At 36.8% G+C, this 22,258-nt stretch overlaps 1 protein-coding gene across 3 annotated transcripts in view; it reads left to right on the top strand.

Moving 5' to 3' along the window:
- The window catches only part of LOC131038431 (BAG-associated GRAM protein 1), a 214,435-nt gene that overhangs the window by 126,065 nt on the left and 66,112 nt on the right, over positions 1-22,258 (top strand). For all 3 annotated transcript variants that reach the window (XM_057970869.2, XM_057970867.2, XM_057970870.1), the window contains 4 exons: positions 17,600-17,723; positions 18,109-18,225; positions 21,914-21,943; positions 22,090-22,189. In XM_057970869.2, coding sequence (XP_057826852.1) covers positions 17,600-17,723; positions 18,109-18,225; positions 21,914-21,943; positions 22,090-22,189 — 371 coding nt within the window. The remainder of the gene's footprint in view (positions 1-17,599; positions 17,724-18,108; positions 18,226-21,913; positions 21,944-22,089; positions 22,190-22,258) is intronic.

Here is a 22,258-nt window from a genome sequence, read left to right as displayed (position 1 = left end):
CATTCACCCTAGAAACCCTAGGTGCAACACAAAACAAGTTGCAAGAAAGCACAATTTTATCCAAAAATTGTCAAAAAGAGAGCACCATGATTTTGTGGAAAAATTGTCAAACCTTGCTAGCTCAAATCCCTAGGCATTGATCAAAAAATGAAAAACCTTTGATTTGTCAAAAATTAGGCAAAAATGGTGCTAGCAAAAATCTCACGCAATTTTTGTGAAAAATTGTCAAAAACAAAATAACCTTGGCCATAGCACATGGAAATCCACAATGTTTAGAAATCTAGGCACCCATGATTTTTCCAAAAATTGTGCAAAAAAGAAATATTGCGAACGTGCAGGGAAAGTGTAGAAATCTATTGCGAGCAAGAAAAGAACTTCACACAAACTCTTCACGCAGAAATAAATCAGATCGTTGTGGAAGAAAGTGATACAAAACACCCACACGTGCAGATAAACTTACACAATATGGCTAGAAGCCCTTCGTGTGGCAAAATAGCAGATGTTGCACAGAGAAATACTATATGACATGTGGAAAATACCAGACGTTGCGCGAAAAAACAAACCAGAAAAAATGAGTTGTCTTCTACAACAACTTGATGCAGTCGTGTGATTTTTAGCAGCCTAAATTTGCAATTCGCAGAGGAAGAGACCTAGCGACCTTCAGAAGAAACACATGCAGATTTTGAAAAGTAAAAACCTGCAAATTTTCAACAAAAACAGGTTATGATTTGCAAGAAACCCTCAATTCGCTGAAGAAAACCCACACAATTGAAACAAATCAACTTGCAACCCACGATTTTTATTAACAAAATCGACCAAAAATTTCGGAAAAGAAAAAAGTTTCTAGGCAAACCACGATCTGCAAACCCACGTAATTTTTTTACTAAAAAAGTCTGCCAAAAACCAGAAACCCTCGATTTTAATTTTAAAAAAATTGGGCAAAAACCTCTCAAAATTTCTAGGTAAAGACCACAAATTTTTATATAAAAAAATTTGCCAATTTTTTTTTGAGCTCTGATACCATGAAATGATAATTGATTATTCGATATTAATAAAGGAGACGAAAGCTCCTTATATAGAGAGTACAAGCGATGTTTCTATAAAAGAACAAAAGATAGAAAGGAAACTTACTAAAACTAACTAGATGACCATTAAATGCTTAATATTACAATATTACTTTAATACTTCCTTCTATTACATCTTCTATCTTCCCATTCCTCTTTAGGTATCATCCATCTTCCTGTTTTGCATCTAAGTTAAGTCTTTTCCAAAAAAACTTAATTCTTAGGTGTCATCATTCTTCCTGTACCACTTTCTCAAAAAAACTTAAATCTTTTCCTTCTGAACTGTATGACCAGCATAAATATCATCATTATCAACCAACAAACAACAAGAAAGATTTAAATCAAAACTAAAAGGGAAAATTCTAGAAGTAGATCATGATTCTACCCTAGTAGGACACCTAAGATTCTACAAGACATATAGGTGGATGAGAGAGTTTTTCTTGGAAATGCATGAAAGAAGAGGTGCTCAATTTATGTATGTGAATGTATCACTTGTTTATGATGTCCCCAAACAATACTCCGTAAAGTACTGTTGATATTGAGAAAGCTCCTTGTATTATCTTTATAAATGATAATAGTATCCAAGCCAATACAAACTTAAAGACGATGATTGTTCACTAAGTGCGAATTCATAGAAGGACGTGATGTTGGTACGTTATTAAATAAACAAATCATTTGTTGAAGGTCGACTCTATGATGTACAAATGGCAGCATTTTGTTTAAAGACAAACAACGATTAAAGCAAAGAATAAAAATGGCGACTATATATCAAAAGGTGGCAATCAAGAATAAACAAAGTATTGAATAATCAATTGTTAAAGGTTGTCTCCCTTTCAAAGGGCAGAAATAATAAAGAGTTGCACTCTTTCAAGGGGTGCTAGTGGTGAAAGGGTGTGTCTCTTGCCAAAGGGCATACATGATGAAGAGGTGTGACCTCTCCCTCACATTGAGAGATATAAAGGAAAGGAATCAAAAGCCTCTAGTGACATCACCATTGATCAGATCAGATCAGAACTGTTACTAAGTTACAGGCAGTAAAATCCTTGTTCGTGGTGGTATGCATGGGGATGTGCTTAATTTGTATGCTTAATATATAACGCCTGATAATCTTCTTATGCAGAATTTAATAGTAATATTAATATAGACTGCAATATGTATGACAGTGTAATAATACCTTTCTATCACTAAGTGTTCATATGCCGATTAAGTAAATTATATGATGGAGTCTATAATACCTTTCAATCTCACCATATAATTATGGAGGGATAATACAAGGAAGCAAGAGCACTAGGCTCCAGCAGGTACGCCAACCCCAAGTGTGGGCCAAGAGGCCAAGTTGACGAGGTGCTTGGTGCTCTTGGGCTTGTTGGAGAGGGATAGACTCGAGGTGCCTTGTGTGATTCTCCTTGAGCTCCATAATGGGGACAGGTGTAGGGAGAGAAGGGTTGTTGAATCCTTCATATAAACTGGGCAATATATAAAGATTGTTGTATATATGATCTATTGTAACATAACGGAAATGTTGACTAACCTGTTGTGCAGGTTCCAGTTAAGCTTTAGTTGACAATAGTGTCCCTCTATTGTATTTACTATGCACTAAAATTGTGATACTAGGTCAGAATATAAGAGGGTCCCCTTAGGGGACATTACACTTAAACTGTCTTTTCAGGAGTAATTTCTTGGTATCCCAAATAGGGACATTACTTGTTACTAGAACAAATTGTAGCAGACATTTCCAGTCGATTTACTTCAACCCTCACCCACTCCTAAACAAACGTGGGAAAGTATGTCCATGCACTTTATCTCAGGACTTTCAAAAACACAAGGTAAGGATTTATTTATGTGATAGTGGATAAATTAACAAAATATGCACATTTCTTTCCTATTTCAGCAAATTACAAGGCACCACAAGTAGCAGATTTGTTCTTCAGAGAAATTTGTTGACTCCATGGGCTGCCAAAATCAATTGTAGGTGATTGTAATAGTAGATTTTCAAGTATAATTGGCCAAAATTGTTTCAGTTAGTGGGCAGTACACTCACGTGAAGAATGAGCTACCACCCATAGACTGATGACCAAATGGAAATAGTCAACAAATGGGTGGAAGGATTTTAAGGAATCAAGTTTTAGTGCAGTAAAAGGTATGGATCAAATTTGTCTACTTGGGGGAGTACTGTTAGATTGCAGTGCATCACATGTCTATTGACATGTCTCTTTTCAAGAACTGTAATGTCCCCTATTTTTAGAAGGTCGGCTTACATAGTTTAATTAGATAAATAAATTAATAAATAATAAATAAAATAAATATTAATCCTGTGCAAGGCCGACTTGTGCAAGGTTTATTTATTATTTTTCTTGGGCTGCCACGTGCAAGGTTTGTTCTATTTCTTTTGGGTCAACCTGTGGGAGTTTTATTTGGTGGTGCCTATATATATGAACTACGTGACTCTTTTGGGTCATCATGGAATTACAAGAATTTGCCTTTGAGCACATTTTCTTCTGCCTGGGACAAAATCCTCAGGTGGCTGCTTCTAGGTAGGATGATACCTCTACCTGTAGCAATGGGGTTTGGAGATTCGCACAGGCTATAGACTAAGGCACGGCAGGCATACAATCATGGAGGAGGCTTGGCACCACTTCAAGGCACCTAATCGCCATCTAATCTGCCAGCAGAGCGCCATTCATATCCAGATCTGCTAGCAGGGTTCCTAAATGCCAATACAATAGCTATACCTGATCATTTTCATAATCACTATTTGTACAAATCCACTGGTCTGTATCAATTTGCAAGTTTTCTGAGTCAATGTAGATGGAAGATGGAATTTATGTATGTATTCAGTTCCTTATATGATCTATGTATATTGTTACGCAAGGACTCTATAATCTTACTGTTTGATATTGCTGGCATATAGACAGTCTGTCAATAATTGCAGTTGATCATTACTTGATTATTTATTTGCATCTGAGAACAAACTGTGCGATCAGCCAATTCTGAGTTCAGAGTGTATATCAGAATTATATAAAATCAGGATCTGAATTTTCTTGGATTAAGTCCCTTAAGGTGGTAATCACTATTCAGTTCAGGTTATATTCTATTGTCTAGCTGTGCATATTATTGGTTGATTTTTGAATATGAAATCTGGGAAATTTGGTTTTGGGTATTTACATCTGGGCATTCTAAATTAGAAATCCTAAGAGGGATATTTCAAGAACTAAGAATACTTTTGAATTAAGGGAGATGGTTTCTCAAGATTGCAGTCCTAGAAGCAATCATCTTTTTGAATAAGTGGAGTGGAAAAGCTCAAACACACTTTTATGGGCCATACAAAATTGTACAAACAGTTGGAGCTATGGCTAATGAGCTAGGATTACTAGAAGAGTGCAAAATTCATAATGTCTTCCATGTGTCATTTCTCAAACAAATGATTGGACAACACCTTGTGTCATTTACAGTTTTGGACATTAGAGAAAGGAAGTTAAGAAAGAAATGCATTACAAAGTACTTGGTGAGAGGGAAGAATCTTCTTGAAGAAAATGCTACTTGAGAGGCTGCAGAAATCTTTGAGCATTCAAATCTGTATTGCTTGAGGGCAAGCATTTTTGGGAAGGTGGGTTTGTCATGTTCCTCTTCCTAATGAGCTAGAAAAATAAATATTATTGTAAATTTTATAGGTAGCCAGAGGACAAAAAATAATTAAAGAATTAAAAAAAAAAGCGATGGCACCATGTCATATCTAATTTAATACTAAAATTTTAGGGCCAAAAAGTGGTCGCCAACCTGTCATAGCCTTACATATCTGATGTAATACTGGAATATTTAGCCAAAAGGTGACTGCTAACCTCTTATATCTGATATAATATTAAGAAATAAAGGGGTGAAAGGAGGTGTCAACCCTCAAAGCCACCTCCCTAGGGATTTAGGAATCTATTTAAGCAATTGGAGACTAGTAGAAACATTCATCTAATTTATATTTCTTTAAGTCCTCATTTTGAACACTTGTTTATCTAATCCAAAGGACAAAAACCCTAGGGATTGTAAGGGATTCAAGGACGTAAACCCTAAGAATTGCAAAGGATTCAAGGATGAAAACATTTAGACATCAGGGATGAAGACCTTCAATTTTTTGTAGGTGACTTTAGTTACAAAATTCCACAGAGCTTCAGGTATTTCAATAGGCAATATAGCAATCAGAAGCAGTGTTGTTCCATTTGCAGCACAATAGTTTCATAGAGTTTGTAGTCTGCAGGGATATCGTCTACAGCAGCAGACCGGCCAGTCCACTTAATTATTCTGAAGCAGTAGCATCCAGCAAGAGGTTTTCAGTTTATCAATGTATTTCTGGTGAATATCAGCCTTTGTTTTTATTCAGATTAACCTTTTTGCTAGCTGTTATTGTCAACTGTTATAGCTAAACTATGGAAGTAACTACAGTTTATTGTGTTCTTGTAATGTAATGGGGTTTAGAGCTTTTACCCATCCTTCGAGAGGTTCTTTTAATCCATCTATAAATAATGCGACCAACCTCTTTATTGATATGTTGCTGACAAGTCTGAGATTCTTTGGAAGTTTGTTATGTATTCTTCCATTGATCCTCCTTGTTTTAATAGTGCTAACTCTTTGAAGTATAATTCTGGGTCTTTGCTGTCGAATTGTTCTATCAGGCATCCTGTGAACTCCACGTATGAAGTGTTTTGGGTATGATTCATGGTTATCATACCATGATACCACCATTCATGTGCTATCCTTCTAGATGTAGGGCTGCAAATTTAATCGCTTCTTTTTCCATCATAGGGTTTAATTGAAAATATGTATCAACTTTTTGTATCCATGCTCTTGCCGCAGTTTCATTCCTCAGATCCATATAATCTTTGAGAGATATTTTGGTTTGCGATCTACTGTTGACCCAATCTTGGTAGAATTGTTTTTTTAGTTCTACTAGTGTTGGCTCCATGTTTCTTTGATCCTCCTTTATAGTGAAGGTGTTAAATTTTATACTTTCAGATTAATGGAAGACTGAGAAATCAGAATTTAACTATTAAATTAGATTGTTTGCAGTTAGAATTAATGATTTTCAGACTTAGGAACAAACATAGAAGATAAGCAAAATGAAACAAGACACCATTACCCTAGGAAAACCTCCTAGGAGGAAAAACCCAGCCAGAAAGGATCCTTAGATCTGATTATGGATTATATTCAATATTCTGATTACAATACTTATCTCTTAGGTAGCTTGATGAAAACACCTAGAGTAAACAACACTTCTTTGCTGTTCAAAACAATGGAAATGTCATCTTCAGATCTGCATCTTGATGACCTAGCTCTTCATATGACAGAAGTATTATGCCTTCAAACAGCAGACATACTTTGCATCATTTGGATGGAATTCGCCTTCAAGGTGCAGATGTATTTGCACAGAATTAACTTGCACCAGATAGATGAATACGCCTAATTCTCCAATCAGATTTCGCACTAGATTGCAGAGCTAATGCGCTTGAGGGTTGAATGAATGAAGATATTGTTTTTGATGCTTGCCAAAAGTACTTTACTTATATGATGCTTGAGCTTTATTAAGTCGGCTTGGTTTAATTTAAACTTGGCGCCATTTTATGTTTTATTTCATCTAATGTGTGGCGTGTTCTTTTATAGGGTTGTCCCTATTTGAAGGGAACACACAATCTTTTAAGTGTGGCGTGAGAAAGGGCCGAGCCCTAAAGCGGATTCCAATGTTGCCATTGGCAATTGGAATCCGCCTCCCTAGTTATAAACAACACTCCCTCTTAACTAGGGAGGAAACAATTACATAATCAGAATATCTTAATCTTCCATCTTGCACACAAGCAAGGAATGGACTACATAATCAGAATGTTGTAGCCTTCCATCTTGCACACAAGCATAGATTGGAACTACATAGCATAATCTTCCATCTCGCACACAAGCATAGAATGGATCCACCTTACATTGCCCGCAGAGGGTGGAGAGGATATTTTCTACCATCTTACATTGCCCACAAAGGATGGTAACATTTATTCTTCTCCCTGATATGATTACAATACCACCTTGCATTGCTCGCAGAGGGTGGTTGATACAACACAATGTATCACTGAGGTTGAGACTCCCTCTCAATCAAAGTTTCATTTTCCACAATACCAAGTCTGTCTCTGAAGTACACAAACTTTACTTTGGACAAAGGCTTGGTAAGAATATCTGCAATCTGATCATTAGTACTGACATACTTAAGCTGAATAGTGCCTCTTTGCACGATATCTCGAATGAAGTGATAATGAGTCTCCACATGTTTTGACCTGTCATGAAACACCAGATTGATAGACATCTTTATACAACTCTGATTATCACAATGAATAACTATACGTTCCCAAGGTTGTCCAAACAACCCAGCAAGAAGCTTACGAAGCCACACTGCTTCTCTAGAAGCAACACTTGCTGCAATGTACTCAGCTTCAGCAGTACTCAGTGCTACTGAGGACTGTTTTTTGCAAGCCCAAGAGATCACTGCGGATCCTAAGTTGAAACAAATGCCTGAAGTGCTTTTCCTGTCCTTGACACTTCCTGCCCAATCTGCATCTGAGTAACCTTCCAGGGTTATTGGAGTGTTAACTGGATACTTCAGCCCATAACCAATTGTGCCTCGTAAGTATCTCAGGATGTGCTTGGTTGCAACAATATGAACATGTTTAGGCAAGCTCATGAACTGGCTGAGAGCATTCACTGCATAGCATATATCTGGTCTAGTGTTAACTAGATGCATCAAGGATCCAATCAACTGCTTGTATTCAGACGGATCTGCAAAATCAGAGTTAGCTGCAGAAACACTCAAGTTCTTTAAGTTAGATTCCATAGGAGTAGACATAGGTTTACAATCCATCATTCCAAATCTTTTCAGAATATCAATAGTATACTTTCCTTGACTTAGAAAAATTTCGTTAGATCTTTGCCATACTTCTAGACCTAGAAAATAATGCATTAGGACCTAAATCCTTCATTTAAAATTCTGAAGCTAATTCTTTCTTACATCTAATAATAAGCTCATCTTTGTCAGTATGAAATAAATCATCCACATATAGAACCAGAATTAGCATCTCATCATTAGATACTTTGAATTAAATGTTAGAATCAACATCATTCTTACAAAACCCTAAACTTAACAAGTATTTATCAATTCTTTCATACCAAGCACGAGGGGCTTGTTTGAGGCCATAGAGATCTTTCTTCAATCTGCACACATGAGTATCTCTTTCATGAATCTCATAACCCTCAGGTTGTTCAATATAAACTTCTTCCTCAATGACACCATTAAGGAAAGTAGTCTTAACATCCATTTGATGCAACTTCCAACCTTTAGCCTCAACAATAGCCATTATAGTTCTAATAGAAGCATATCTAGCAACAGGAGCAAATGTTTCTTCATAATCTATGCCTTCCTTTTGAGAAAAACCACGAGCTACAAATCTAGCTTTATATTTTTCAATACTATCATCAACATTATGTTTAATTTTAAATAACCAATTAGAGGAAACAACAGATTTACCTTTGGGTCTAGGCACTATGTCCCAAACATCATTTTGGATGATTGACTGATATTCTTCATCCATAGCTAGCTTCCAGGCATGATGGTTCAAAGATTCTTCAACATTGCATGGCTCAGACTCAATGAGATTGCTCATCAATGCAACATAGTTGGAGAATACTTGAGGTCTCTTGCTTTCTCTGAAAGTGCCACTGGGAGTTGCAAATCTTTCAGCTTCTTGAATGGTGTTTCTCACCCAAAGTGGCCTCTTTTTGCTAACAATAATGTCACTAGGTATATCAGTGGGATTCATGGGCTCAGGTGGATCATTATACTCTTCTTGAGGTGGAGGCTCAACAAGCTCCCTCTGAATCTGAAGGTTAGTATCAACATTCGTATCTTGATTATCATTAATTTCATCAACAAAGGGAGCACCTTTTGATTTCTTAAAAGCAATATCTTCTTCAAAGGTAACATCCCTACTTACCTCAACATACCTTTGACCTGGAAAATAGATCCTGAAGGCTTTGGAGGATTCACTGTATCCAACTAGCATTCCTTTCTTTCCGGAAGGCTCCAACTTGGTTCGCTTTTCTTTGGGCACATGGACATATACAGGACTTCCAAAAATTCTCAAGTGGCTGATGTCAGGTTTGGATCCTGTGAAGGCTTCTTAGGAGTCATATTCTTTAGAACATAGTGAGGACATCTATTCTTTCCGGAGGGCTCCAGCTTGGTTCGCTTTTCTTTGGGCACATGGACATATACAAGACTTCCAAAAATTGTCAAGTGGTTGATGTCAGGTTTGGATCTTGTGAAGGCTTCTTTAGGAGTCATATTCTTTAGAACGCGGTGGGGACATCTATTCTGAATATATACTGCTGTTCTAGAAGCCTCAACCCATAGAAATGTCTGCAAATCTTGGTCATGAATCATAGCCTTTGCAGCCTCAACAATAGTTCTTTTTTTTCTTTCAGCAACACCATTTTGTTGAGGATTGTAGGGAACACAAAACTCCCTCTTAATTCCTATCTCAACACAAAAGTCATGAAAATTGCTAGAGGTATACTCACCTCCATTGTCAGATCTTAAGCATTTAATTCTTTTACCAGAAATGTTTTCAACCAATGCCTTAAACTCTTTAAATCTACTTAAGACTTTATCAGATTCTTTAGACTTTAAGAAATAGATTCAAGTTTTCCTCGAGAAATCATCTATGAATATTACATAATAAAGAAATCCCCTAGGAGATGCTATAGACACAGGGCCACATAAATCATAATGAACAAGTTTTAGTTTTTCTTTAGCTCTACTTTCACTTTTATGAAAAGGACTCTTAACATTTTTACCCATAGCACAACTTTTACATGAATCATGATGAAATTAACTGAGTTTAGGCATACCTTTAACTATCTTTCAAAGAGAGGGAAGAGCTTGAAAGTGTAAGTGTCCAAGCTTTCTATGCCATAGCTCACAGGATTCAGGGGCCTCATTAATGAGGGCTTGAACAGGGTTAGTGGAAAGCTTATACAAACTATCATATCTATTTCCAATAACACGAGTAGATTTAAAACTAGATTTCTTAGGCCAAGCAAGTACTTTACCCTAAAAAAATGCTACTTGATAACCTTTATCTTCTAGAGCGGAAATATAAATTAAGTTTCTTTTAATTCCAGGAACAAATAAGATATAACTAAGGTGAAGTGAAATACCATAGTCTAAATTTAAAGGAGTGGTGCCAGAACCTCTTACCGAATATCGAGCATCGTCACCAATTACCACATGTAGAGTGGTATCCTTTTCTACTAAGTCTCAAGGATGTTCACGATAGCCTGTGATGTGTCTGGAAGCACCACTGTCAATCAACCATGTGTTGCTATGTGTGGGTATGCTGCTTGACAAGGCAGAGATGAATACGAAGTCTTCATTTTGTTCTGAGACTTCATTTAGGTTGGCTTCTCTTTGCGTGGGTTCATTCTGACATTCTTTAGCATAGTGACCAAATTTGTCACGTCTGAAACATCGAACACAAGAGAGATCTCTTGGCTTCTTCCAAGAATACTGAGAACTAGGTGGTTTGAAATCTCTATTCCTCTTGAGATTATTCTTCTTCCAATTACCACCTTTCTTGCATTGGGTTGCAAGCATATGTTGATCATCCATTTGAGGACTCTTGAGTTTTCCTCTTGTGGGAAGGCGAGATTCCTCATGAAGGCAATTGTTCCGAAGATGATCAAAGGTTGGGAATTCAGATCTCCCACTTATGGATTGAATGAAGGAATCCCATGAGTTTGGAAGACCATTTAATGATATCATGACAATATCCTTGTGTTCTATGTCATGTCCAATTGTGCCTAGTTGATCCTTTAGTTCTGAGATCTTCATGAAGTAAGACATAACTGAATCTTCCTTTGCCATTTTAATATGTAATTGTTGCCTTAATGCAATTTCTCTACTGAGGTTATTGATCTCATAAATACCTTCTAGATGTTTGAATATCTCTCTAGCTGTAGTGAACTTGGAGATGGAGGTGACAAGGTGATCTCTAATTGAGTCAATGATGAGCTTTCTGGCTTTGAGGGCATTCCTTTTGAATTGCTTTAATTCTTCTTGATCTGTGGGCACAGTCAGCTCTTTGTCTTCACAAACTGAAGGAGATCATCTTCCTCAAGAGCAAGTAGGATGCTAACCTTCCAGGCATCAAAGTTAAGTGCCCCTTCGAGCCTATCTTCAACTTTCAGCCCTGTCATTGTCTTGACTGAAAATGAAACAACAAACTCGAAATAAAAGACTACTAAAATCTGAAACTTAATATATAACCTAGAGCTCTGATACCATGTTAAATTTTATACTTTTAGATTAATGGAAGACCGAGAAATCAGAATTTAACTATTAAATTAGATTGTTTGTAGTTAGAATTAATGATTTTCAGATTTAGGAACAAACATAGAAGATAAGCAAAATGAAACAAGACACCATTACCCTGGAAAAACCTCCTAGGAGGAAAAACCCAGCCAGAAAGGATCCTCAGATCTGATTATGGATTATATTCAATATTCTGATTACAATACTTATCTCTTAGGTAGCTTGATGAAAACACCTAGAGTAAACAACACTTCTTTGCTGTTCAAATCAATGGAAATGTCATCTTCAGATCTGCATCTTGATGACCTAGCTCTTCATATGACAAAAGTATTACGCCTTCAAACAACAGACATACTTTGCATCATTTGGATGGAATTCGCCTTCAAGGTGCAGATGTATTTGCACAGAATTAACTTGCAGCAGATAGATGAATTCGTCTACTTCTCTAATCAGATTTCGCACTAGATTGCAGAGCTAATGCGCTTGAGGGTTGAACGAATGAAGATATTGTTTTTGATGCTTACCAAAAGTACTTTACTTATATGATGCTTGACCTTTATTAAGTCGGCTTGGTTTAATTTAAACTTGGCGCCATTTTATGTTTTATTTCATCTAATGTGTGGCGTGTTCTTTTATAGGGTTGGCCCTATTTGAAGGGAACACACAATCTTTTAAGTGTGGCGTGAGAAAGGGCCCAGCCCTAAAGCGGATTCCAATGTTGCCATTGGCAATTGGAATCCGCCTCCCTAGTTATAAACAACAAAAGGTTGGAATTTGTAGTACGGTGTTTCGATTCTCCATTACCAACTGTTTTGTGATTATTATTCATGGCTTGTGATAGTATTCGTAGCATTTTGTGTCATTTTCTATTGCGTGTTGTGTTGCTCCTTCATAAACTTGTCTAGCTTGGTGTTGAGTTCTCCCATTTTGATCCCTTCACAGGCTAGCAGGACTGTGTGCTCTGATACCACTTGTAATGTCTCATTTTAGGAACAATGCAATATAACCACAATATGTAATGCTCTGAGACCACTTGTAATGTCCCCTTTTTGGGTATCTCAGAAATCCAGGAGAATTAGCTAATTCTGACTTCTTACTTTATCAAATAATTGCAATTAGAATCTAGTAAAGAGATTACACAAGAAATCAATTGCCAGTTCTGATATATATATGAACAAGGGATGTGTTGATTTGTTTTTTACGCACATGCGAATACAGAATAAAATACCATAGGCATCTTATCGTCTCTTGAACAAAATCTCTCGGATGCTGAAGATTAGATTAAGGATCATTCGAGACGACTCCAAGGTTCATGAATGTAGTGTCACAAGGGGACTTACACTCGAATGCCTGAATGTTTGATTTGTTGGAACTTAGGTCCTATCTACTCAATTGGAAGATAAAAAAAAGAGCAAAAGAGATAGGGTTTGAGAAATCTATGCGAGGCCCTAGAATGTAAGAAGATAGATGAATGACTAGGTGGAATCCTACCAAGCTAGGTCTCACCATCAACTTGAACAATTCGACACAAGCTCAGTGCAATCTTCTAAGGACGTTTCAAAGATGTTTGAACCAATACCGCCAAACATTGATCACCATTCAAGTTAATGCATAAACAATGAGTGTAGGACGATTCGATATTAAGCTCATATCATTCCAGTTGACCACACAAGGCGCACTGATAAGCAGCAAGAGGCTAGTGGTATGGATTAGGTGGATTCCACATGAATACATTCAACAACTTCATTCATTCAATCTAATCAACATGAAAGTAAATTGAGAAGTAGAACCATGAGGCTTGTTGAAATAACAAATTTCACCATAACTTAAATGAAAAGAGTATCTCATTTACAAGTCATATCAACAATTCTTCCCTCTCCTAATCTACTTCTATTCTAATTATTAGCTATTCTCTATTTATTCTCTCACTATTAGCTATCAACTATTAGCCTTTACAAATGAAGAGCCTAAGCCTTTTATAGTGCTCTCGATACAATTCAACGGCTCAAATCAATTTGAGATCAATGGGCAAGATTTTACAATAAAACCCTAATTAGGGTTTGTTACAACAAACTCAATTTCAGCAATTAGATAATTACAACACATTGGTATGACCAATAGATAGCAAGGGTAGGTGCCTCGGAGTTTGTGCCATTATTGGTGAGTCAGATACATTGCATCTAGACATGCTGATATAGAACTTCTCTGATTGGTGGAGGGGATGACTGGGCTGCCACCTCAATCTTGCACTTGTAAACTTGAAAGATTTGATACTCAACATTACGAGTTGAATAGGTAGTTGAGTCATTCCTTCATCCTTGCTTGCTTGCCTTAGGGTGATTGCATGATCTCTTCCTTTAGATCCTTACTCCAATCTTCTTCATGCCTCCAGGGTGTGGTGAGAATACTTGAGATTCTTCATTCCTAAATACCTTTGTGTTTGATGAAGCTTTCTCTTGATCTTACATAATGGTGATAGGAAGTGTTTGTCATGACCGAGTCATCCCTCCATCCTTGCTTGTGTCTCTTGCCTTAGGGTGGTTGTATGATCTTTCCTTCCATATTTGCAAAACAAAGCAAGTATAATATCAAACTCATATGATATATAGCTTATATAATCTCTTAATTTTGACATAATCTTTGATTTTGAATGATTGCAATCAATAAGTTCATTGGGTAATTTGAATGCCCTAGGGCAAATCTAGGCTGTCTAAAGATGAATTTGCTGGTTGATAGGTCTCCTAGCCGAGCAAATTCGCTTTTCCTCAATACTCAAATGATAAATTTGCCTTCTCAAGACATCAGACCTGCATCTTGAATAATGAATTTCGTCTATAGGCTGGATGAAATTCGCAAATATGCTGATGAAATTCTTTGTCATGCTGGAGTAATTTGCTGACCTGCCACTGATGGAAAGAAATTTTTTTTGTATTGATGCTTGGAACGATTGATTTGACCTTCCCTTTATATGCGATTTAGGGTTAGAGACATGTCCTTGGGAGTAATAGGCCGACTTGGTAAAATAAATAACAAAAAGCTTCTTTATGATAGCCGACTTCTTACGTTGAACTTCTCTTCTTGGAATTTGAAATACAAAATTCATTCTAAAACTCTTGCAAGGTACATCTTTGAAATTCGCTTTGACTTGCTTGTGAAGTACATGTCCTTGGAAAATTCGCTCTATGTCCTTGCTAGGGACAGGACCTATATGGGAAAGTTCGCTCACTGTCCTTGGTAAGGACAGGTCAAGATGTTAAATTCGCTCTCTGTCCTTTCTAAGGACAGGCCCTATAATTGATCAAGTTTGCTTGGTGACCAGCCTAAGGACAAGACTGATATGACAGTTCGCTCTGTGTCCGTGCTAGGGACCGGACCTATATTTGTGAGTTTCATTTGATGACTAGCCTAAGGACAGGTCAAGTTCGTTCTTGGACTCTTATAAGGACATGACATGATTGATTTCGTTCTTGCTCCAAGGTAAGGACAGGCTCGAAACAGAATTCGCTTTATGACCATCAGCAAGGAAAGGGTATGATTCCACATAAAGTTCTTTATACCATCAGCAAGGAAAAGGCAGTTGATTCTAACAAAGCTCAAATTAAGACACATATCAGCAAGGAGAAGGCATGCAAATTGCCCTGAACCCTCAGCAAGGACAAGACTATAAACACTTTCGCCCAATGTCCTTTGGAAGGACAGTCTTCAAAACATAATTTGCTCTATGTCCCTTCCAAGGACAGGCCTTATATGGAAAATTCGCTCTCTGTCCTTCCCAAGGACAGGACCTATATCAATATTTTTCTCTCCAAAACCTTTGCAAGGTACGCCTCATCACTACGCCTAATGTCTTTTGGGTGGCCAAGGTTAAAACAAGTACTTCGCTCCATGTCCTTTCTAAGGACAGGCCCTATATGGAATTTTCGCTCTTGGACCAGCATAAAGACAAGCTTCAAATTTCGCTCTGTGACCAAGGTGAGGACAGGCCCTAAAGATGAATTTCGCTCTATGTCCGCTCTAAGGACAAGACCTATAACAAACTTCGCTCACCAACCTTCCTAAGGACAAGACTTCAAAGTGCAGCTTGCTCACCGCCCTTGGTAAGGACAAGGTCAAAATGTGAAGTTCGCTCTTTGTCCTTTCTAAGGGCAAGTCCAAAATGATGAATTCGCTATGTGACCAGCCCAAGGACAAGTTTATAGATGAATTTCGCTTTGTGTCCTTCAGAAGGACGAGACTCAAAGACAAAGTTCGCTCTTGACCCTTGGCAAGGTATAGGAGCGAAATGATAAATTCGTTCTATGACCAGCCTAAGGACAAAACTCACAAGACAGTTCGCTCTGTGTCCCCCGTTTGGATTCATATATGGAATATAACATTTAAGTATAAGAAAGAGAAAAAACATAAGGAAATGCTTATGTCTTTTCTCTTTCTTATACTTTAAGTTATATTCCATATATATTGTCAGGATGTTTGAGAGAGGTTTCGGACCTCCATGAGTTATAATGCAAAATCTAGTTTTTGGAAGATCCTTCAAATTTCTAGACTTAGTCAAATTTCAGGGCATTTCAGGATCAATATAACATTCCAGACTTTTAAGGCGAGTTCACTCTGACCTTGATGTAAGGGACAGGACCTAAGAAGACACTATGCATTCAACGAAGGTTTGATTTAGCGACTTGAAGCCTGGTCAAATAGTACACAAAAACCCTAGGAATTATCTAAATAACCCCTAATCACTCAACTGACCTGACCTACTTCACTCCACCTTGAGGAGACCCACCTTTGAGAAACTCAATCCTTTCAATGCAAAGACTAAGACACTAAAACGACCAACAACAAAACTAAAAGAGCTAACCCTAGAAAGCAAAAAGTGGGGGTCCCCATTTGTAATGAGCCGATGTGTGAATACCTCACAACAAGATGCAATATTGATGTTAAATGAGTAGCAATGTCTGATATATACTGAATTAAATGGGCTATGAATATTACTGCTTAATCCTTTGTAGAAATAAGGATTGAAGCTATGTCTGATACAAATTTCTGAGTACGCAATAGTGACGATAATGCTGTTCCAGAATATGACAGTTTAAATCATGCATTGAAATGAGCCTTGTGTGATAAATGATCCGATTGTTATATGCTGCGATATTGGGCCTTCGGCCTTATTATCTTGATGATAATTATGAAGATATAGTTAATGCGGTGATGCTGTTTCTGAATGGATCTTGAAATACTTGCATAAATAGTGGTGCCTTCTCTGTTATTTAATGTATTCCTTATGCAGCCAATTCTTCACTCGAGGTCAAATGCTCAGATTGAGCTATCCAACAGGATATATACAAAAGAGATGAACATACATCAATTCTCTTGATATTACTTGGAACTTGATTTAATACTTTGCTTATGATGTGAGGAGGCATAGTGTCAAAAGCCACATCCTTTGTCTGCTCCACTTATCGCACTCCTTCATTAAATCGGTTTGAATAACTAACCAATGGAATGGTTATTTAATAATTGAATTCCTTGATTAGCATTTGTTTATTTCCTAATCGTGATTGAGTGTCACGATTCTTTTTAAAGAGATGTTAATATGTATGACTTAGTAGTTCCTTTGAAGGCGTGTGAAGGGATATTACATTTTTCTAATGTGCTGTGCTCAGCAACACTGAGTGACAAAAATCTAACAAGTTGTAGGTTGAAAAGGGTTGATGAAATGTTCAATAGAGTAAAGACTTGACACTTCACAGCATGCTTCTTTTCTTTGTCAACATGAGAAGTGTTTGAGACAATTTTTTTCTTCCTGACTTTATACCTAGTTTTGTATGATGTCTACAGAATTATGCTAGATAATCCAAGACTGAATTTATGTGTTGTGATTGATTTAATCCACCAAAATCATCGGCTATTATTAGGCAAGGATCCAAAAATGAAAAAAAAAACTGGGAATGAATTGGAAGGTGACTTTGAAAAAATCAACAAACTCTTGAAGAAAAAAGTTATTAAATCTGCTCAAATAATTTGAAAAATAACTGGAATGTGTACCATCATAGCTATTATTCTGAGTTTTCTGCAACGGTGCCAGTAGCCCCTAATTGTTGCTATATGTATTATCTGATTCAAAAGGGTCTGTGGAGGTTTCTTGTAGGAGTCTGAATGGGTTCATAGGAGCTGTTGCACGACGAAGAATGTCACATGATAAACCAGAGCCTACAGTAGTCCACCAGAAACCTGGGCCTCTTCAAACAATTTTCGAATTTCCACCAGATGAGGCAAGTGTAAATGGTCTCTTGGTACTTGTTTCTGTTTTGTTTTATGTTATCGTCGTTATGTCATCAGATTTTCATGTAACAGCATTGAAGCTATATTTGGTTAAGATAAGAACTCTGTTTTAGAGATGTGGATCCTATCCCTGAGCTTGTATTCAAATCTCTAGGTGATCATGTCTAAATGTAACATACGCTTACCCTTATTCATATGCTACCACACCCTGTCTCAAAATGACATTCCACTCTCCATTCCTCAATGCTATGTCTAGTGGTGTAATATATTTGTGAGCAGGTCTGCAAAAATTATACTTTCATTGTGCTCAAGGCTAGTGAATACATAAAAAAATAATGGTCTCCAACATTGGTAAATATTTACTCACTTGTGCAGGTTGTTGAAAACAGCTACTCTTGTGCATTGGAAAGGTCTTTCTTATATCATGGACGTTTGTATGTTTCTGCATGGCACATTTGCTTTCATTCAAATGTCTTTTCAAAGCAGATGAAGGTCAGGAAGATACTCTTCAGGTTTTTCCTTTACATGTTATAGTGTTAATTTTGATCATGGTGCATAACGTGTGAGTATTATAGCAAAATCTAGTCATTTTGAAAATAATTAAACGACTAGCAATTACAGCATGTTTGAAGATATGTACAAAGTTTGTCCATGGTTCTTTTTATCTCTTTCGTTTTCATTACTAAGATACAAGATAATAAAACTGAATGATGCTTTGTGGATAGATGGATCCTACTCTGCACCTCACCTAATAAATAATCTATTGTTGACAATTAGATTGACATGTAATTTTGGTTTTAGAGCTGAAAGAAAAGAGAAAGGGTGCAACTGCAAACCATTAAGGCTTCCTTCCAGCAACGGGTTTAGGGAAAGTTTTGCATTGATATTTTTTGGGTTTTCTCCCAAAGGGTATAATACCACCTTGTAATCCCAAAGATATGTTTAATTTGCAGATCTGGCATCTTTTGGATGTCTCCATGAGCTTTGTATTTTTCTTGATCTTATTAATCTTCCTAATCGTATTTTCTGATTTGAGTGTTAGCATTGACTAGTTTGTTAGCTAGAGGGTAATATAAGTCCTTGTAAAGCTTTTGTAGATTGTCTTATCAAAATAACACAAGAAGTATATAGGTTAGTTCACGATAAACTATGTTCAATTGGATTTTTTGCAATTTCATTTACTTGCTTGTTTGTATGCATAGAGCCTAGTTTATGTGTGGAATTGAGAACTGCAGTTCTTGTTGTTACCTTCATTAAGGTACCATAGAGTGGGTTTTATCATTGTTCTCCTTTGGTTCAAAAACCATGAGATTTTGGTGCCCTTGCTAGATAAAGGCTCTTGTCTACTATGTTGGTCATGCCTCTCCTTGTACTTCAATTGAGTATTTTCCAGTTGCATTTTCACCTTGAGTTGGATCTCATGGTAATTCCCAATGAACCTTGTTGCTTTGGCACCTTTGAGTATAATACTTCTTCCTCACCCTGCTATTCAAGTGCAATGTTCAATGAACTAGCTGGTAAATATCCCAGGCATACCTCAAATGGTGATTGACTTGTAGAGGAATGAACTGTCTGATTGTATAGGCCCTAGGGCAAAGATTGATTCTAAGTCTTCAGCATCCTATGGTTGTATTTATGTATGAGCTGTATCAACATCCTATTCACCACCTCCATTTGGTCTTCTGATTGTGGATGAAAAGCTATTCTCTTTTAAAGGTTACTACCTGTCTTCTCCCATAGAGTGGACCAAAATTTACTCAGAGAATGAGTATCATCCCAGAGTGCACCCAATCATTGTTGGAAAACAAATCTTCTGGCCCTTTCCTAGTTATTGTCTTCTTGCGAAAGCTATCCACTACAACAAATAAGTTATCATTCCCATACTTGCTAGCTAGTAGTCCACACACAAAATCCATGGACAGCTAGCTAGTAATCCACACAAAAAATCCATGGACATATTTTCCCATGGTCTTGTAGGTATTGGAAGAGGCATACATTCCTTCTTAATGCATCTTGAATTTGCATGTACTACATAACCTGCATCCTCTTATGGATTTAACCACTCCCTGCATTCAAGGCCAATGTACATATCTTTATAAACTGTTTTGTCAATACCAAAATGACGTGCTACTTTGGAATAAACAAATGAATAAAGTTTTTTAATAGCATCCATGAGGCCAAACAGCCTATGGGGCGGACCCTTGCATAGCCAACAACACTGATAAGCGCAAAATTCCAAAACAAGTGGATCGCCAATAGTTTGCCTGCTTGACCTGCCTTTCTATTTGGATCTTGGATCTTCTGCTGTTTATCTTGATCAAGTAATCTGCAGTTTTTGTTATCCTTTCTTCTTCAAAAAGGTTACTCAAGGAGACCGCATTTCAAATCTCAATGTAATTGGCCCAAATATCCATGTAAGGTAGACACTCCATGATGTAGTGCCATTCCATCTCCACCAACTAGAAAGTACAAATTACTTGATCAAGATACAAATTGGCACACATTATTTGCCTAACCTATAAAGTAAACCTTCTTGAGGTAGAAGTCCTCCCCTTCCTTTACAACATCTTTTTTACAGAGTTGTTTTTACTTATCCTCAAAATTTGAGTCTCTCCCATAATCTTCTTCATAAGCCTCTCCAGTGAATGGTTCCAATTGCATGTTCATAAATTTATAATTATAGCTGATATGGGCTTTGCAATAGGTGGTATAGACAACATGTTTGGCAGCACATTTGTACTTCTGTTCTTCTATTTGATCATTCAATGAAGTTGTAGAAAACTCATCCTTTTGTAACGTCATACCTATGACAACCATTTCTGAGCATGCAAATAGTATAAAGGTTTATTATCTGTGTGTGTAACTGTTGCACTGCCAATTAAGTAATGCCTTTATTTCTTGATTGCTTGGGCTAAAACATATAACTCCATATCATACACTGAATAGTCCTTCAGTGCTGAAATAAAGACCTCTGAAAAGTAGCATATTGGTTTCCCATCTTGCAGCAAGACAACTTCCATAGCAGTTGCAAATTAGGTAGGACTAAAATTGGAGCATTGCAAATATTGTACTTCAATGTTTTACAAGCCTTATAATATACATCACTCGAATGAAAGTGCTTACCTAACGCTCCAACCTAATTTGGCATAGACCAGTTCTTGATAGCCTCCACTTTTGTGAGATCTACTCTTTAGCTCAACTCGAAACTACAAATAAGGGTTGATTTATGAATTAGAGATAAAGGAAATTCTGTCCATAACTTGGATTTCCATCTCTATTTTTTTGGATTCAAGAGATCATGGCAATGCATTTGACAAAAGTTCCAATTAACAACGAGATATCTATTTAATAGTGTCAGAAAATTACACTATTTACTTTTTGTGTATTAATCTCAATTAAAGATGAGATGGAGTTTTCATATCATTTCGTTATGATTGACCATTATCTTTTTGTGATACCCTCTGTTTTATTTTTTCTACTATGACATTCTTTAAAAAGGAAGGATTCCTTCTGTACGACTCAGGGATGAGAAACTATGCATATGGTACATGCACTCCCTGTCTATAGAGGAACAGTGAATTATCGCACACTCCATGAAGTTTTCTTTTTTGGGTTTAAAATAATGACATGAAAAATTATGAGCATCTCCTTCAAGTGCAAGCCATTTTTGCAGATACAATATACAGCTAAGTATGTGATCTTTCCATTATAATATGAGACAACTTCTATGAACTGTTTTTTCTCTGCCACATATTGATAGCAATGGAGGAGCTTTGCATAGGGTGTGAGTTCAATTTGTGCTTTTTTTCAATCCCGCTGTATCCATATAGCTATGGGCTCTTGCGCATGGCCTGAAGGATAGGGAGATAGGGTTCTGCTTCCTTGCCCATAGAGATCCTGTGGTTATTTTAACGCAGTGGGAATGACATAATTATAAAGCAGTGATGCTTGCATTGGTATCTCATGAATTGATCTTGGGTGACAGGGTTTACAAATGGAATGGTAACTGTAGGCTCTTTTTGATGTGCTGTACAAATTTTGGTCATAAATTGAAAATTATGCTCTTATATTTAAGACATTTCAGAATTGTAGAGGCAAGAATGCTATTGATGATTCTTTTAATTTAAAAATAATCATAATATACTTACGGTGCTGTGTCTTTTGGGTGTCACAAATCAAGGTTGTTTTAAGATTTGAAGATATTGAAGAGGTACGAATAATTACATTCTTTTCTATAAATGGTTAATTTTGAACTAACAGAAATACTTTTTAACGTATTTTCTCCTTTTGCATCTGCTGGTGTGTAGTGAAATACATTAAACTTCCCGTTTCCCCTGGCAACTTTGTCATATGCAGATTAATAAAAGTCAACATGCAGTCATCAACCCTTCAATTACAATAATTCTTCGAGTTGGCGCTGGGGGACATGGAGTACCTCCATTAGCGAGTCCAGACGGTAAACACATATCTCATAGTTATGAAAATATTGCTGTGATTTTAATGCAATATTCAAATAGCTAAAAAA

The sequence above is a fragment of the Cryptomeria japonica genome, chromosome 8 (assembly GCF_030272615.1).
Source record: "Cryptomeria japonica chromosome 8, Sugi_1.0, whole genome shotgun sequence".
Lineage (NCBI taxonomy): Eukaryota > Viridiplantae > Streptophyta > Pinopsida > Cupressales > Cupressaceae > Cryptomeria > Cryptomeria japonica.
The sequence above is the reverse complement of the archived record's forward strand: the minus strand, read 5'-3'. Positions and strand labels throughout refer to the sequence as shown.